The sequence below is a fragment of the Centrocercus urophasianus genome, unplaced genomic scaffold (assembly GCF_019232065.1).
Source record: "Centrocercus urophasianus isolate 14NV4802_14NV808 unplaced genomic scaffold, USGS_Curo_1.0 seq_15, whole genome shotgun sequence".
Taxonomy (NCBI): Eukaryota; Metazoa; Chordata; class Aves; order Galliformes; family Phasianidae; genus Centrocercus; species Centrocercus urophasianus.
The window spans coordinates 22603766-22623182 of NW_024884697.1; the positions used below are offsets into that span (position 1 = coordinate 22603766).

Genomic DNA, 19417 nt, shown 5'->3' on the forward strand with positions numbered 1-19417 from the left:
TAACCCCTGGAGAACACCACTTGTGACTGGAAACCAGATAGTTTTAATTCCATTCACCACCACTCTCAGGGCCCAGCCTTCCTGCCAGTTTTTTACCCAACGAAGAGTGTACCCATCCAAGCCAAGGGCTGCTAGCTTTTCTACGAGAATACTGGGAAGACAGTGTCAAAGGCTTTGCTAAAGTCTAGGTAGACTACACTTCTGCTGCATGGAAGGCTGCACCTTTCATGGCTTCCTCACCTACCCATCTTTTGAGTTCCAAAGCCTCAAATCTATTATGTAAGGGGACATGGGAAGGTGAGGTAGGTCCCCTCCCTCTGTCTGACATTGACAGCACAGGGGATCCACCACAATTTGGGGCGTATCACTCCAGTGCCTTTCTCAGGGATATGGCATTTAGTTGCTCCACCAGTCTATCTCCTGCTCACACTCCGATGCTGCTTAATCTCTCTACATCCTCTTTAAGCTCTGTCATCATGCTGAGCAGATCACCTACCTATTCATACTTCATACAGGTGATATCTCTATCACCCTCCAGTGGCAGCATCGATTAATGTCATTGGGTGCAAATTTTTTTTTCTCCACAGAGGTGTGCAGGAATTCAATGACACACCTCTGTTTCACCTGCACTTCCATGCCAGACACCATTTTGTCTGACTGCTCCTCTGCTGCCATCTGTCACACAGCAACAAAATGCAATGGAATATTGGTGGGAAGGTTCAGCCTCTACTGCCATACCACCAATATCCTCTTCTGATGTCATGGGCCAACATAATAAAAAAGGAGGCATTACTTTCAGAGCAGCCCTTGGACATGCAGGTTATCCCTGTTATCAGTGTTCTTTCTTTTCCTTTCTTTTCTAGCATTCTTAAAATTCAAGTCCAGTTCCTGCCTTCAAGTAATAGATTTTAAGGAATAAAATGCTTATCTCAAGAAGGAGCATGGAAAAGACATAATTGTTTGAACAGTGTAGCATTCACTTCATGATTATTCACCCCTCTTGGATTCAACTGGGGCACTGAAGGGCTTTACAACTTTCAACTTTTGGTTACTGACACTGGGTCACACTTACTGTCCCACAGCTGGATGTAAACAGAGTACTTTTGCAAAAAACATCCAGTATCCCCACCTGAAGATGTTTTAAAGAACATGTTGATTTTTTATGTAGTGCTTCCTCATCTGCTTCAGGCAAAATCCAGTGGGCCATTTTAAAAAGTAAAGCCCATCAGAGAATGCTTACATGAATATCAGAAGTGAAAGCCATCCTCTTCTAATCTGAGTGGAGAGCAGTAACAAGAAGTTAGAGGCAAAATCATCCCCTATCACCCCAGATACTTATTAAACAAACATGCATCACCTAGACAACTGAAAGTTGTGCACTGATTTTGCAGGAGACGTGAAGTTTCCATTAGGGAAAAGCAATTTAGTACCCATGATTTATGGGAGAGGCGAGATGCCCAGTGAGGAAACTGCTCTGTACATACATCAAGTGAGATGAGATTAAAGATCTTTCCTCGTGGCATATTGATGAACAAGATGAAGATACTGCTAAACAAGTTCAGTTGCTTATAGGACCAAATCTACCTATTGCAGCACAATCTAGTTATGCTAAGAAAGTTATACTACTGCATAACATAGATCTACATTAGTTTCCTTCCTTCAGTGCAATGCTACTTTGAGCTGTGATCTGAATACTGCCTCTGACCAGACTGTCTTCTGCACAGTACTAACTCATGGGATCATAACATACTCAAGATATAGAGTGACCAACAGCAGACATCTAATTTCTATATTCAAAAAGTCAATTTTCATAGTCTCACATATATATGTGTGTGTATATATATACATATATATGTGAGACTATGAAAATGTATATACATATATATACACACACATATATGAATTACCTAGTTGTAGTAAGACGTGTGTTGGCCTCTTTTCTCAGTTGACAAGTCACAGGATACAGTCTCAAGTTGCACCAGGGATGTTTAGTTTGGACATCAGGAAGAACTTATTTGTGGCAAGGTTTGTCAAGAATGGGAGGCTGCCCAAGGAAATGATGGAAGTGTTTAAGAAACGTGTGACTGTAGCACTTAGAGGTATAGCTTCTGGGTGGACTTAGAGTGTTAGGTGATGGTTGGGCTTGATGATAGTAAGAGTCTTTTCCAGCCATTTCAGAGAAAGATAGTCTCTTGGCCCTTCACAGTAGTACAGTTTATAGCCTTAATTGATAGTTGCGCCTTTCTACTTGAAGGTTTCCTACAGCATGGACTGACTACTTTATATTATGTCTAAAAAGTGTAATTTTTAGAGGGAAATGTTAAACTAATATGTTGCTGCCACTAGATGGCAAAAAGCACACGCAGAAAGCAGCAACGTGCTTCTGAGAGGAGAACTGCTCTCTGTACTAAGGGGAGTTCATTTCTTCCTTGGACAGGAAGGAAATAAGGCAGTGTAAAAGTCCTGTCCAAGCATGCACTGTTCTTTTGAAAGCTCTGCCTGATGATGCACATCTCTGCATAGAGTTGGGCTTCTTTTGACAGAGGGCCCTATTATAATCATGACAGAAACATGGAACATGGTAAATGGAAAACTTACGTTGTAAAGCTAGCTACCACAAATTTTTAACAAAATGTGCAGCTGCACTTCCCCACAGAGAGCGTGGCAAATCTTTGATGACAGGGCTCAACAGTGTTAGGGAAACTCACTGCAAGAAACTGAAAGTGTCTCTCTTTGTCCATTCTTTGTAGGTGCCCTGCCCTCAGCAGGAGCACAGCAATAGGAAGAGTCTGAATCTTGCTAGTATTCTGAGGTACTTTCTGTGAAGGATGCACAGGGATACTTGTTAGCTTGCTTACTTCTGGGTTTGTTTCCCTCTGGGCCCACTTCTCTCTGCTGCTGCCTCTGCCTTATGTTTCTGAACAAGGAGATCTTAAAATACTTAAGCTCTAAGCCAGCTGATCAAGGTATGTCATGATGCTAGCAGGCCTGGTGCTTTTCACACAATCTGGAAGGGCAAAGCAGTGTGTTAGGAGCAGCCTTCTGGTGGGTACACAGAAACACTTTGCTCTCCCTCCAAGTTTCTGCTCTGAAGCTGACATGAACTTAAGTGGATAAGCAATGGATATTTCTGAATTGTCCTCATCCCTGATTCTAGGAGGAGCTCAAGCTCCTGCCTTCAATGCCTGATTTGAACTGGCCCTCCTGCTAAGCTTGGTACACATGAAAGATTGCAGCCATATGCTTAATGTAAACAGGCACCAAAACACATGACAACACAAGCCATGTACTCACATCAAAGCTCTGGACTGTGAGGTTTCTCCGTATCTGTCTTAAGTTTCCACTTAGTTCCCAGACAGTAGTGCTCAGGCCTTTGCTGTAGCAACCCTGTGTGGAGAACGAATTCCTTCTTTGGAACTTTTCCTCAGGATGCTTCAGTGTGTACTGAGCTGTGACAGGGGCTGGGAAGGAATGGGACTGCTGCTTTCTGTGTCTGCTCCTCTGAGCAGATTAAGGGAACAATGGGGGCATGAGCTCAGGTTGTAGCACCCTGGGCATCATTTCAGCAGGGTAGATTCAGTGACGTGGAAATTGGTTGCCTTGTTTTACTAACTAGACACCTGTAATCAGGGCTGCACATCAAGAAGCTTTTTTTCCATACTGGGAGAATTGTGTGCGTGTTCCTTTCAAAAAGCTGCTTATGAATTCTAATAGAACAAAATGCAATGAAGTAGCGTGAGTTTTTGAAAGTGGAAGTTGTTGGAGGAAAGTTTCCCTCCATGAAGACTAAGCTGACCACTACAGATTCTTGTGGTTTTGCAGCTGGAGGAATTGGAAGAAAAGCATATCTGGCTAGAGCTAAAACTTCTTCCCAGAAAGAGAACTTTTTCCTTCTGGTAGCATCTTCTGAAACTGCAGCTCTAAAACAGCTTGAAGAACACATGCAAAGGTAGGTAGGAAAGCCAGACAGCGGAGCAAGGCTTTGCTTCCTAGGACTGTGTGGAGAAAGAGGTTGATTCATTACAACACAGGAAGTTAATATGGGATTTTGAAAAAAGCTTTTGTTTTAGGTTGCATTCTTTCAGAATTTGTGCTCTTGTGAATGTCCACAACAAGCCCTGTATTTCTCTTCCAGGCTCAAGCTTGGAAGTGACAGATTGGAAGCCACAGTTCAGCAAAAAAACCAAAATGAATGAAGCCACTCAGAGCAACCTGCAAGCCTTTGTCTCAGTAAGCTAGTTAAAAACCTATGTGAGTTTTGCAAGCTCCTTACTTAAGAGCCTTGTTAAGTAATTCTGTGGGGAAAATGCAGGATGACATTTCCCTGGAGAGCCTACGAGAGCTGAGTTCCCAAGCTAGGCTGACCATAGGCTGCTCTGAAAATCCTGCCAGTCATTTCCCCACCTTTGTGTTTTTGAGAATTTTCCCATGATGCTATGGCAAGCTGTACATAACACTAGAGAAGATAAGGGTTTACACTAACATGCTGGTGTAAAAATTTTCGGGTTTAGGTCAGTAGTGGTATTGAAGACCTCAGGCTGCACTGTTGACATTCCTCCTGCATTAGAGGTATTTGTCAAGTTTGTAGAACTCTGTACAGCACTGACTTGAAGCGCCTCATTGTCCTTGACACAGTGGCTAGAATTGTTATAAAGCAGTGCTTCCATCTGAGCCTATGTGAAGCAAATGATTGTTGGTTTAGGTCTAGGAAGGTAGGGAAGTGACTGCAAGCGCTGTGCTGTACTGATAATGGCAAGAGCAGCAGGGATGTGTGAACTTCAGGAACAAAAACTGCACTTATAAAACAACAAAACTTAATTTTTAATGTTTGTTATTAAAACATATAAAAAAGAGAGCAACAAAATCACAAAACCAGTGGGATACGTGACCTTGTTTCTGTGAAATAACTGCATCTGGCTGGTTCGATGGCAGTGGTTGCTATTCTTAGTGAGCACTCAAGGTGTTCATCAGAGTTTTGATGAAATTTTACTTTTCCTGTGCTTCAGCTTTGAAAACAGTTGTTCACAAACATATGTACTGCAAAAGCGGTGACACAAGTAAGGCAGAAGACACTTCTCTCTGGTAAAATGAGGCTTATAAAAGGCTGGTAGAGAGACACGATCAAATTTCTAGTTGCAACTCTATACATTCCATTTAAAAATTTGCAAGTAATTTATTTATGTCAACTGAAAATGGAGTCATAAAGAAAGCAAAAAATTGATTTTTTTTTTCAATCTTTAAACCTATTATTAATTTTCATTGTCAAAATGGCACAGCTGCATCTTTTTCACTGTTCACATGGCTGTGTCTAGCCAATGTATCAAAATACATTTTGATATATTATTTTCCATTACTTCATTATTCATCATTACCAACGTTATTTACCATCACCTGAGTTATTGCTGCACTGTGCCCCATGGCCTCCTTTCAGCCCAGGTGGGGCAAACATCCCACCAATGCTCAGTTGGTGCTGAGGGGCTGTGCTGGGCTGCAGGTGGGGCATACCTGATCTATGCCTTTGGGAATTGAAATAAATTGTCAGTGTATTACACTAGGTTTTTTTTTTAAGCAGACATTCATCACTTTGTCATAGTTTGTAATTTGTAAATATTTGAAAGTTTTATTTAATTTTGTTATCAACTAGAATGTATCTAAACCAAAAAAAAAAAAAGTCCAATTACAATATACCTAGATCTACAACAGCACATAAGTCTATTTGAAACTGCAGCATGACCTGATCAATCTATGTGGTTCTGAATACACGAGGGTACTGCGTTACACAACAACTCTTTCACTGCTTTGAAAATAACATCTCTTGCTTCTCACTTAGAGGAAGCCTAAAGAAATCCTTTCTGCATTCTCAAAAGAGAACTAGTTGCTAATCCAGCTGAGGATTAACAAACTGTTTGCATGAGATAGCGTGAATGTTTCAGACCAGACTGAGAACAAGCAAAACTGTATTTAAGCATACACTTTAGCTAGTAGAATACCAAAAGCACCACCGCAGCTCCAGCTCTCCACCTAGACAGAGCTGGAGCTGCTATAGTCTCTAACTGCAAGATGCATGCAACTATCCAGTTCTCTTCAAAGCCCTGGAGCAAGCAATGCAGAAACATGCTATCTGCCCAGCCAGATTTCCTGGCTTGTAAACTCAACAGTTGGAAAGCAGGTGTTGTAAATCACCTGTGGATAGTGATAGGACAAAGGAAAATGGTTTTAAACTGAGACAGGAGTTTTAGGTTAGATAGTAAGAGGAATTTTTTTCACTCAGAGGATGGAGATACACTGGAACAGGTTGTCTATGAGGTTGTGGATGCCCCATCCCTGGAGACTTCCAAGGCCAGGCTGGATGTGGCTCTGGGCAGCCTGGTCGAGTGGTTGGTGACCCTGCACACAGCAGGGGGTTTGAAACTAGATGATCATTGTAGTCCCTTTCAGCCCAGGCCATTCTATGATTCTATGACCAGACAATGAGCAGCACACTGTTAGCAGTCCAACAAGACTTTACAGCTATTGTTACTCCTTGGTAAACACACAGTGATTTAATAGGGGGAAAATAAAGAGTGGGAAAAAGAGAGTTTTAGACTGCCATTTTGTACCTCAGAGCTGCAAGGACTGTGAGCTAAATTATCCAGCTGTATTAAGTTATGTCAAAGGAAAGGTGAGTCTTTAGCAGACTAACCCAAATGCCAATGCTTATGCAACACTTAAGCCACACGTAAGCCCTTACTTGAAAATCTTTCTGTGCTACATGGATCTTGTACTGGGTAACAGAACAGGAAAGAATCACCTCATGCAGACAGGAATTGAAATAGCAATTATTTGATGATACTCAGAGAAAGCTCCAGATTACCTAAGGAGAACACACTGAGAGGATGAGGAACCACAACAGGAAATGCAAACTTCTGAAAAATAAAAAGGAATTATTTGTTTTTAACAGGAATTAATTTAAAATATTCTTTAAAAGGGGTATATTCAAAATCGTCCATATCAAAGATTAAATAAAGAATGAACAAAGAAGGGAAAAAAGATGGAAAAAATTGAAGACAGAAAGCTAACAACTGGTATAGTAACAGGTTCTAGTAATTAATTCTGCAATCTTTTCAGCAAACAAAAAAATGAATAGTTTCTATTGTACCCTTAAGTTTATATCCACAAGCCCTGTAAGTAAATCTCAGCACAGCTTGCCAAAAAGGTTAAAAAGAGCCGATGATAACTACTTGCTCCTGGAAAGAGCAGTAAGGTGGCATTCTGTGTTGTCACCTTTTAAATAAAATTCTGCAATTCTAACGCATCTGGAAGAAAGTAAGTACACCCAGCTAAAAACACATCTTGTTCATCATTTCTCCATTAAATGATTAAGGAGATGCTCTCAAAATAGCTCTCTCTCAAAATCACAGAAGTTAGGTTTTGCAAACTGGATTTGTTTGGCAGTGGTTTCAACAAAAAGTTTTTTTCTTAAGTATTTTTTTAGCTCTTTAGAAGAAAGATCAAGCCATCTCTTCATTTTTCAGAACTGAGATGCAAGCAGCAGTTCCTAAACGTAGGAAAAACTCGTGCTTTGACATCTCTATTAAATAAAACCCACAGGGAAGCCAAGAATTAACCCTGCAGACACACGGACCGTTATCCCTGCTGTTACTTCAGCAGCGCCAGGCAACAGCACCGCGACGCAACGTTGCTAGGCGCGTCCCGACGCGACAGAGTCTGCGCATGCGCACACTCTCCTGCGCTCGGCAGCGGACACCCTCCTAGCATCGCTGTGGCTCCGCCTCCCGCTGCGCATGCGCGGGGCTCCTGGCTCTGGCAAGGGGTCTGGAGTTGCTTTCCCGTCTGTGAGTTGCCTTGCATGCAGTGCGCGGGGCTCTCCTGAGACGACATGAAGAAGATATTTAGCTTCAGGAAGAAGAAGAAGGAAAATCCGCCGCCGCCCGGCGGCGCCGCCTCGCCGTGCCCCGCCGGTGCATACGAACTCCGCCATAAGGAGCTGGGCAAGCTGCACCGTGCGGCCGCTACCGGAGACCTGGCCCAGGTGCGGCAGAGGCTGAAGAAGCACGGCGTCGACGAGCGCGACAAGGAGCAGCGGTAAGGGCTGCGGGCCTGGCCGGGGATCCCCGCTGCCTCACCGGGGCACGTAGATCTGCCGTTAGCGGGGACCGCGCTTGGCTGGCACGGACAGCAACGGCCGCTGCAATGTGCCCTGCCGGCCTGTTTCCCTTGGGGATTCTTCGTGGGGCTGGCGGGACTTCTTCCTAGCTGAGAGCTCTCTTGGGGGGCTGGTGGGCCGGGGCAGCGACAAGGCTGTGGGTTTCCTGAAGGCTTTCCTGCTTGCGAAGCTGATGGTGGTTCCTTCAGGTTGTCGTATTTCCCGGTGCTCGGTATGAACAGTTTTGGGATGGTGAGGGACTCCTGCATAGTTGTGTTGGTTGTGGTTGTGTTACCCATCCGAACTCTTTGCAGTACACTGCTAACACTACATGCTGCTCAGCTCTCAGATAATCATCAACAGGCTTCTCTGCAGAAATGATCTTGCACATTCACTTGGGAATTTCTCAGTGGGGACAGTCACCCTCGAATGACTGCTCTGTTGCTGCTGTAACTTGTTCCATATCTGTGGCAAGGCATGATGAGTTCCTTGAAGTTCTGCCTGTTTTTTCATCTTGTCTTGCTCCAGTTTATAGAAGGGAGAGGAGGTTCTTTGCTACGTGCATGCCTGGTGTGAGATTAAGAAACTGTGGTTCAAATATTGGTCCAACCAGTTTATTACAAACCTTAATCAGGGAGATGGTGAGGGGGAGGACGGACACTGTAATGAATTAGGGTAATGGGGAAGGGAAGAAGGGCAATAGAAAATATAGGAAAGAAGCAAGAGTCTTTATAGAAAGTAAGAGGGAGATAGTCACCGCCATGGATCCACTGTGGTTCGTAGTTCAGTCACTGATCTTCAGTAGTAGTGGGTTGTTGGGCATTGTTGTTCTGTTGACGATGACTTTTCAGTGGCAGTACCAACTTATAAATAAGTCCAAAGTGGTACAAATCCAAAGTGGTTGAGCCATCTGTCCTTGGAATGGCAGCTTCTGGCTCTGGGATTTCAACAGAAATCCTTTGTTCCCATCTTCCAGGCCTTGCCAGAAGACAAGAGGGAGCAGGGATGCTCACCTGCGTCCTGTTTTTCACAGGATACGATGGCATCATTCCCCACTTTTCCTATAAAAGCTGGAGCTATTTAGTCACAGGCCAGATCTTCCACCAGTAAACACTCCTGTGCACTCCCTTGTGGAAGCAAGCAGCTCTGGAGGAATGTGTTGTAGTGTACACAAAGTGATGTCACACAGTAGCACCCATTACTTGCCTCCTCAATAAATCAGTTAGAGTCTTATCACAAGAAGTACCTCAGGAAGAAAGCTTTGAGCCAAAAAAAAAAAACAAAAAAACAAAGGATTCTCACACATCCTCATCTTCTCTGCCTTGAAGGAAGCTGGTCTTTTGGAGGAGGCTCCTTGGCCCACCAGTGGTGGGATCTGTTAAGACAAGAGGGAGTAACCTCAGGTTGCACCAGGGGAAGTTCAGGTTGGATATTAGGATAAATTTTTTCCAGAACAGTGGCTGTGCATTGGAACAGGCTGCCCAGGGTGGTGGTGGAGTCGCCATCCCTGGAGGTGTTCAGGAAACATGTAGATGTGGTACTAAGGGACATGGATTAGTACGCAACATTGGTCATGGGTGGACAGTTGGACTGGATATCTTGGAGGTCTTTTCCAACCATAATGATTCTTCGAGAAATGGCTGTGTTTCTGAATCACGTCACTGCATTTGCACCGCTCTCCGTTTCCATTCCCATGAGCTGTTGTGCTCCAGTCTGTCAACGAGGTACCTCAACAGGTGTTTTGTTGTAAGGTTACTTGAAGTTTCCAAAATGCAGGGAAGGGATCTGTCCATGGTGATGCACTTTAAAAAAGAAAACATAACAAAAAAACTCCCTATAGATGCCTGAGGAATTGCAGGATTTTGTTGTGTGACCTTTGAGGGAGAAAGATCCTGATGCTTTCTAGCTCAACCCCTGCTTTGTTGGAGCAGGTGTCCCGCAGAGCAGCAGGAACTGTGCCTTCTGCACACAGCCAAGCCTGTGCTGCTCTGTCCTGTGATTAGGAGAGAAATGCCTGCAGGTACTGTTTGGGTGACTGTGGCTTTGGATACAAGCATACTGGTTAATTGGCATCAGACCCTTAGCAGTTCCATAGTTTGAAAAAGCTCCTTTCTTTCTGTCTTTTGTAGTGGAAACACAGCTATTCCTCCCTGACGAGGACTTCCTCTGTGATATCCTATTTATATCATAGTTAGAAGCATGAGGAATGTCACATATTACTTTCTCTTGTACCTGGGACAGCAGTGTTCTGCTGTCTGCTCTGCCAGATGTTGCCAGATGTTTGGTGCAAAAGTGCTCTACTAGTTGCAGTAATAACCAAACTAGTGCGTGATTTTTTTTTTTCTAAAGAACTCATGTCTTGCATCTGTGGTACAATTGTAGTGTGTGAATGATCCTGGGAGAACCTAGAGGTTTACATGCATGCCACCATAGACCTCAGATTCCCAAGCTTTAGTCTCTCTCATTGTACCATGAGCACATTTCTGTCAGAGGCTGCAAGCAGTGCCTTGACACAGAAATCTTTGTGAAAGTTCAGTTTTACTGTGGAGGAAATGTTGTCTCATTAAGCAAATGCAGTGGACGGTTATTCCTCTCTAGCCTCAGGGTTTGGGTATACAGCTGTTGTTACTGGTAATGGATTAAGCTTGTTTGTTTGTTCGTTTTATTATGTTTATTTTGGGAGGTAATTGGGATGGAGAAATGAAATTTGGCGTATCCATGTACCACAGAGTGAAATGATTTATTTAGCTGTCAGTTTCAATTTACACGTTTAATTTTTAGGACACCACTGCATCTTGCTTGTGCAAATGGACATGCGGATGTCGTTACGTTTCTAGTAGAAAACAAGTGTAAGCTAGATCTTTTTGACAGTGATAACAGATCACCACTGATGAAGGTAAGTAGAACATGTTATGCTGCTGCAAGTAGGAATTATTGACTATGTACTAAATGATGGATGCCTTTCTAGATTCTTTACAAAAGTCTGTGTAGAAACATGCAAGCTATAATTGATGTGGGCTAGGTGTATGCTAGCTTATCTCGGAAGATGCTTTTATATTCCAGGAGTGGGAAGTTGTAGTAGCTGTGACACAGTGAAGTATGACTGCTGGAAATTTTACCTTTTTTTGTGTGTGTTGTTTCCAGGCAGTGCAATGCCAGCAAGAAAAATGTGCAGTAATCCTGCTAGAGCACGGTGCTGATCCAAACCTGGCAGATGCTAGCGGCAACACTGCCCTTCACCTGGCTGCTGTAGCTCCTAACACATTTCTAGCAGGGATGTTAATTGAGCACAGTGCCCGTATTGATGCTCAGAATAAGGTACATTTTGAGATGTGTTGTGGGAAAAAAATGTTCTTTCAAAAAGGTGCATTGATATTTTTATTGAAGATTTTTTGTTTGTTTCGTTTTATTTTTAACTTGAATTATTTCTGTCCTTTCAGGATGGATGTACTCCCCTTACTCTCGCTATCTCTGAACATCGTGATGAGATGGTAGAGCTCCTCCTTAAAAAAGGAGCTGATGTTCGTGCTCGAGATCTGTGTGAGAGGTGAGGAGATGGTCTAAACTCTGCAGGTTATCTTACTTGTCTTCAGTTTAGACTGATGAGAGGGATGGGAATGCGCATTGCAGTAGAAAGACACGGAGAAGAGTTTTTGCAGGTCTCAGCTTAGCTTGTGTAATTCATTATTGCATGTTGTCTGCATTGAGAACTGCAAGAAAACATTGTTTATTGTAGCCACTGTGTCAGGGAAGTTCCCACTGTGCCAGCAACCTTACTGCTATGCCATAGAGAGTTTTTCAAATTGACGTGTAGTTTGTATGCAAGTGTTGTTAATGTATAAGCTGCTGCTTCTGTTCATAAAGTGATTTTATTTTCCTTTGAGTGAGCAAATGGGAATTAAAATAATTACGATGTCTGACTAAAATTGTATATTTTGTCTTCTATTTTGGATGCTGCAGAACCCCACTTATGACTGCTGCGTCCGGTGGGGAGCTTAAGTTGGTAAAAATCCTTCTTCACTATGGTGCTGATCTTTCCCATAAAGACACTAATGGATGGACAGCTGAGGATTATGCTATTATTCATGGATATGCTAGGTAAACTTTTAAGTTTATTGCCAGGTTTTCAGTTATCAGTGTTCAGTTTTGACCTTTTTGATAACAGCACTAAGATTTAATGGTATGTTGAGACCTATCTTGAAGATGTGTTCATTGGCATCTTCTCATGTACACAGTCTGTGTGTCTGGTGTCAATTTGAAAGTTGATGAAAGCTTCTGCTCAAAATTCTCCGTAAGATTTTAAGTGTTTGTTGCTAAGCTCATGTCTGCCTAGTATACCTAGCATATGCTATTAAAATGTAGCCCACAGACACAGAGGTTCAACTTGAAAAACTGAAATGTTTGTAAACTCTCTCAAAACAGAACCATTGTTATTACTGTCTTCAATTTCACTGACCAGGAGCCACCTACGTTTTGTTTCAGAGGAGATCTAGCTGTTATCTCTTTTATTAAATTACTAAGCAGTTTTACTAGTGCAACGTATAAGCATTTTACCTGTGGGTGTTCATTCATAAGAGTGCTTGTATTTGTAAAAACTGGACTGCAAGAGGGTGCCAGGCAGTACCCTTAACTTAATAACTTCATAGATCTGGAGGTACATCTGAAGAATAGATGTGTGTGGAGTATTTGAGTATGTTACAGTCATGCAATAAATAGAGTATGTTACCCTTAGTGAATATACAAATTGTTTTGGCTATGGGTATGTCTAGGATGGATAAGATGAGGCTCTTCTTATTCCATTAAGTGTTGTATACAGCTAAGGGATTATTTTCCCAAATGCGTTTCTTCTTTTTCTATCTACAGTCTTAGTAAACAACTGGCAGAATATGCAGACTGGGAGAACACAGGGAAAGCTTCTGCAGGTGCTTCCCGAGGCACCCGAGTGCCGATGACTCCTCACAAGGCAGGAGCTGCTGGCTTTACATTGGGTGCACCTGCTGTGAACAGAGAAGGTAGGATACCTAACTGTGGTAGAGCTAATGGGAAAAATTATGCTGGCCTCTTCCTTAAGTTGGTTTGTATCTTTTAAGTTTACTGTGCTCAGTATGGACTTCAGTGGAAGCACCAGGTGGACTGTCACAAGAAGTGCTATGAATGTGCTTGCTTGCTGCTACTTTGCAGTGCATCTCAACAGGCTTTGAGGACAGTTGTGACTTGTGTGCATTACATCCATCTGCTCATACACTTGTCACCTTCAGCCCACCAAGTTGCCCCTTTATTTAAGTTTTCCTTTTAGCAAGGGGGAGGGGAGAAGACAAGGAACAAACTAGGTTAGAACAAACTGGCCTTGTTTTTTGGGTGTGCAATTTTACTTAGAGATGCTCATTCAGATTGTTATTCAGAAGAATCCAATTATAAAAGCTGTAGTTTCATCCCAAATAGTTTTGTCTTCTATAGCAGTGAAGCAGCAGATTAATTGCAAGAAGATGCATGTTTTGTTGATTACTGGATTTCTGTCATTTTGTTTAGTTTCATCTGTACTAACCTCCTTTTAGAGTCATATAATTTCTCACTTTCAGTTACAATTGCTTTTGTTTATGCTGTGGGACATTAACAAAAATTATCCTGGAAAGGTAACTTCATTAGCATTAATAGTGTAGTGTTTATGCATAGTGTATCTTCTTGAACATGGTTAGATTTCTAAAAAAAAATTTCTTCAACTTCAGTTAGTTTTATTTAAGAAAAAGAAAAGGACTTTGTGATCCGGAAAGCTGTTACATTTTCTCACTGCCTTGTAATTAAAAGAAAGAATGAATTTGGAAAATCCAGGCAGTGATTATAAGCTAACATTGCCCTAAGGGAATCTTAGAAAATTGCTACTTAATATGAATGAAATTGTTTGCCTTGCAATTTACATTTCAGGCTCTAACGTAGGAGGATTTGTTCATTCCTTATTTTTAAGGAATTTTGTTATGTCAGAATCACGTATCAGATGGGCAGCAGACTGTTCAAACACAATTCATTCCTTCTTTATTATAAAGCATTGAAAAATATGAACAAAGAATACATGGCATATTTTTTTCTTCCCGGACTTATCAGAGATGGAAGAATAGATTTTAGATACTTAGATATTGCCTTTGACTTAAGAGCAGTTGCTTTGAACTACACAGCGGTTGGAAAAGTTTCTTCGTAGATTTTGGGGAAACACTGAAGGAACTGTACACTGGTATGTGCTGCAGTGGCTAAAAATACTGTAACTGTAGACGTACTAGAAGGTTTTGAAGTTCTGTTTTCTTGTTTTTCAGTGGGGCTTGATACAGTTGGTTTAATCATTGAAATACTGTTTTCACCCAAATTGCACTCAGTTGCTACCTTCTGTGCATGTAGACAGTTGCTCTGGTACCCCATTGTAAGGACTAGCAGGCCTGGGTTATTTTAAAATACATGACTTGAAGGATCCTTCTTCTGAGAATAGGGTAGATTTAGACTAGAAATTTTTTACTGTGAGGGTGGTGAGATACTGGCACAGGTTGCCCAGAAAGGTTGTGAATGCTCCCTCCCTGGAAGCATTCAAGGCCAGTCTGGATGGCGCTTTGAGCAACCTGGTCTAGAGGGAGGTGACCCTGCTTATAGCAGGGGTTGGAACTAGGTGATCTTAAAGATCCTTTCCAACCTAAACCATTCTATGATTCCCCTTGTGCTCATTCTCTTAAAGATGACACCAGCAGAGGAGTGGGAGGGCACAGAGAGAAAGTTTAGTAGTGTAGTAGAAACAGTATTGCAATTAACTCTGCAGTCTCTGGCTTGCATTCACACCCTGCATCACGAGAGTCATTTTAATACACCACAGTAACAGTCTTCAAAGTGGCCTTTAGAGGGGAAGCCAGGATGCTGAGACAGAGACCAGAGAAATACCCACTTTGGAATTCTTTTCCCTTTCCCTTTTTCTTCTCTTTAGCTTTTCTCTGTTATTTTTCTGCAATTTAAAATTTTGACCTTATTCTTTCTGCTACTTCTGTACTTTGTAATTAGAAGAGAAGATTGTGAAGAATTTTGAACAGGTCAGCATTTTTTAACAAGTTTGCTCATGATTATTTGGATGTCAGAACATGAACCTTTGTATTAATCACAAACTGGCTTCCAGAACATACTGAATGACCAACCTCTTAGATTTTAAGTAGGAATTTATTTTTGAGAAAAATAATAGCTGTGCAATTCTTATTTCTAGTATGTCTACAGTGACAGTATTTTTAATCACTGCAGCACACAGTAGAGCATTGTTCCTTCAGTGTTTCCCCAAGTCACTAGAGAAATTGTCTCAGCATTATAAAGCTCTTACAGAAGTGAATCAGCACTCCTGTGTGATTTATATATCCTGAGGTCAGATGAAACTTTTCCTATATTCCCTCTTTAGGAAATGGAGAAAAGCCAGAAGGAATGAGAAACTGTTTAACTGTTTCTTAAGCTTATGTTTCTGGCAGTAGCCGTTTTTCCACATCATTGTGTGTATATGTGATAAAATCAATAGAATTAGGACAACCTTCTGCTCCAGGGAAATGTAACAGCTTTGTTGTGAAAGAATTTGATGTAGGGATAGTGTTCCACAGCTTCTCATTTGAAACACAGATGTATATTTGCACGCAAATGCATGTCATAGTCACAGTGTATTCTCCCAGTGCTGTAGCTTTGTCTGTATGCTTTTTGTTTTTTCCAAACTTCTGAGACTCTGCATGTATTCTGATCTCATTCTTTCATCTGTCCTTTCCATGCCTTTCCCTTAATGGATGTAGGAATGCAGCAGTCTTCTAAACAGACACCAAGAACAGGAGAATTGAGGAAAGGTATTCTGCACAGTAGTATTTTAAATACCAAACATGTCTTGTGATGCACAAATACTTACTTACAATTACTTATATTTGAACAGCAATAGATGACTTTTCCCATGGAGACTCAATAAGGTGAGGCTTTTAAAAATACCAAACACTTACTTGAGGAATTATTTGAGAGAACCAGTATTTATTTTGCTTTGTTTTTGAAGTTCTGAAAAAGAGGGCAGTAATGACACTTGGCATACTTCTGAGGAAGAAGAACTGGATTTTACACCCAAGGTACGGTGCCTTTATAAGAGAATGGTTGTGTAAAATAAGTGATTTGAAGGTAATTTTCTCTGATAGAAAGAAGCTGCTTTTCCAGCCAATTCATTCTTTATTGTCCTAAAAGGAGTCATTTGCCAACATTTCTTCTGCTATGAGTTTTTCCTAAAAACTTGCAGCTTTGGCAGAACATGCAGTAGATATTAAGATGAACTACCACGTTGTATTAGTTGTTCATTCAGTTGAGATTTGCAAATCCTTGGAGTTGATGAGTTAGTAAATAACCTATTCTGTTTTCTTTCTAACTTTGCTATTGTTTCCCCTAATTTATGTGATAGAATTCTAACTGATAATGAGAAAGAACATTTATTTATCAAAATCTAGTGAAATTGTTCGTTGCCTGGTTTGCTTTCCTTCCTCACTAGGTTGCTTGAGTTATTCAAATAAGTATTTTTTCTTTTTTCCTTCTTCTGTGAGATGGCATTCCATGCTTGTATATAATCTCACACTGCATGATTTTCTTCGTTTTTTGAATAGTTGGATTTTACTCTTTATAAGTTCCATGTGCTTATCCTACTGTTTTTATGAATGTTCTGAAGGATTGCCAATTTTTTTAGTGATGTCTGGAGTATTTAGTATGTTGCACTGGGATTCTGCAGTGGTTAGGAATTTTAGTTTGGTAGCTCAGCATGCTCTGTAATGTTGGAGACGCAAAGATGTGTACTTTAAACATTGTTCCATTTTCTTGCACTGATTTAAGGGGAATTAATGCATATTTCTAGCCTTATTTTGATGTTTGCAGATCTTACACTAGGTGGAGTTGTATTAACTAATTTAGGAACTTTAATAGATATTTGAGTTGTGGACATTTACAAGTAGGCAGCCAGACTCTACAATCCCAAGTGTAGTTGTATTTTACCTATGGATTAAAAAACTTTTTTTTTTTATAATTGTTATGCATCTACAGATAGTTGTGAATAGTCACTGACTTGTACGCAAGAGGAATGTTTGTGTAATTAAAATTGAAGGATCTAGCAAGCACCTAAGTCCTCTCAAAAGGGGACAGCCTGGTTGTATTTACTGTTCAAGATTTGATGTAAGTAAGGGATGTGTTTAAAAACAAACAAACAAAAATAGATCAAATAATTCTTTTTAAATGTACTTTTATTTACAGAAGCCACAGAAGCCAAACTTGACAATGTTATTGAATGTTTCCCAGAAGTTCAGCAATGTAGGTAAGTTATTTGGAAAAGACTTCATGATACAGTGGCATACAAAAGTAAGCTTGCTAAGTAATCTCATCTGGGTTTTGTTTGTTTGTGTTTGTTTTTCACTTGGCTACAGTAATTGAGGAAAATAGTGTTACAAGAACAGAGCACGTGGTCATTTCAGTGTAAAATAAGTCAGATGATAAAAATGAAGATACTGAGTCCCCTCCTAAGCCTTTGTGTCTTATCTGTCCTTCCCCTATTCTGCCATTACCTGGCTTTTCCATACAGTCCCAGATGACTCCTCTCCTTTGTTTTAAATGGATAAAATGCCTGTTGCTATTTATATAACCCATTTGATTCATATTCCTTTTTCCTTTTCTCATGCTTTAAGGTGGTGGTGATGGTTCTAGAATTAAAAGTCCTAAGTCACAGAAGAAAAGCCTTACACAAAAAAAACCAACAGATGCAAACCTGAACAGAGGAAAATGTGGAAAGTTGTTGAATGAAGATGTCTCAGATTCAAGCAGCCTTGAGGAAGATGAATTGGAAGAAGAGGAGGAAGAGGAGGAAGATGAAAATGATGATGGAGATGACGATGAGGAGTGTGAAGAAGAAGAAGAAGAAGATCTTACTCAAGATGAAAAGGAGGAAGGAGATCTGGAAGATGAAGAAACTCAATCTAATGACGTAATGGAAGAGGAGCAGATAGGTAAAATAGAACCTAAAGAAGAAATTAATCAAAAATTGGGGTATCTTAGTAGTGTTAAGAATGAAGGGGATGCACAGTGTGAAGCTGGAAGTGTCTCCACTGATTATCAGGAAATATGTAAAAAAATCGATGAAAAGATGGAGGGATCTGTTGACAGTCCTGTGTCTTTTATAGATGTGCAAGAGAATATAACAGCCATGTCTCCAAAGCGAATGAATAATGAAGTATCTTACGAGTCAGCACCAAAACAACCTATTATTCAAAATGTAAATAATTTGCAAGATAAACAAGAAAGCTGCAAGAAGAAAAGCATAATGCAGAAGATATTTCACAGAAATACAGCCTCCTCTTCAGCAGACTCTGAAATGACAGTCTTGAAAAAAGGCATACCTCAGCCCCTCTCAAAAATTGGTGGTGATCTTCAGGAGAAGTTAAGTTTCAGCGATGTCCTCAAAAGTATTAGTAGTTCTTCATCAACAAGGGGAATTATAAAGCTTGAAAATCAAATACTAAGCTCTGTCACGGATGATGAAGATACTGAAGAAGAGCAGTATAAACAAGTAGATATTAAATTGCATAAAGCACAGAAACAAGAAAGTGAAAACCTGCGTCTAGGTCGATGTACGGAAAATCTAAGTACAGCATTTTCCTCAAGCACAGAAGTAAGTGTGGAGGGATGATTCAATTGCAAGGGTTTATGAAGGGTAATAAGAGTAAGTAACAGTAAACTGTATTCCTGTTAATGCTTACCATGTATCTACATTTCTATCATCATATTTTGATACTAAAGATATCTTAATTGTAGCCAAAGTCATTTCTGAAATTTAAGAGTAGTATCAGACATTATTTTCAATATTTTCAGTGGGTGATTGCTGAGTTTTTGAAGGAGAAAGACATGAAACTTCATTCTGTCTGGAATCTGTGGACTTTCTATTACATAAAACTGAGAGAATGGATAATTTCTGTTAAAAGTTGCTGCCATTTAGTAGAATTCATGGGGGTAATGACTGCAACTTAGGAAAGGAAAGGAAGTTTTGAATGCAATTGAGGGCAGGAAGCTAGTGAAACTGTGAGCTAAGTAGGCAGAAAGAAGGAATGACTTCTGAATAACACAGATGAAAGTGGAATTAGACTGCCACAAGGAAGTGCTTCTCAGGGGCTTTGCATAACCAGGGATGAAGTTTAGAACGTGAGGCATTGCTGTTGCATCATGTGGATTCCCAGTGAAAACTTGAAGGCCTTTAGAAACCTTGTTGGG

General features: G+C 40.8%; 1 protein-coding gene across 1 annotated transcript in view; it reads left to right on the forward strand.

The window, feature by feature from the left end:
- The first annotated feature begins 7802 nt into the window (after positions 1 to 7802).
- The window catches only part of LOC122158828 (ankyrin repeat domain-containing protein 26-like), a 42675-nt gene continuing 31060 nt past the window's right edge, over positions 7803 to 19417 (forward strand). Inside the window, exons 1-10 of the mRNA XM_042815849.1 lie at positions 7803 to 8085; positions 10928 to 11042; positions 11291 to 11464; positions 11587 to 11693; positions 12107 to 12244; positions 13010 to 13158; positions 16071 to 16104; positions 16185 to 16254; positions 17414 to 17474; positions 17842 to 18825. Coding sequence (XP_042671783.1) covers positions 7880 to 8085; positions 10928 to 11042; positions 11291 to 11464; positions 11587 to 11693; positions 12107 to 12244; positions 13010 to 13158; positions 16071 to 16104; positions 16185 to 16254; positions 17414 to 17474; positions 17842 to 18825 — 2038 coding nt within the window. The 5' untranslated portion in view covers positions 7803 to 7879. The remainder of the gene's footprint in view (positions 8086 to 10927; positions 11043 to 11290; positions 11465 to 11586; positions 11694 to 12106; positions 12245 to 13009; positions 13159 to 16070; positions 16105 to 16184; positions 16255 to 17413; positions 17475 to 17841; positions 18826 to 19417) is intronic.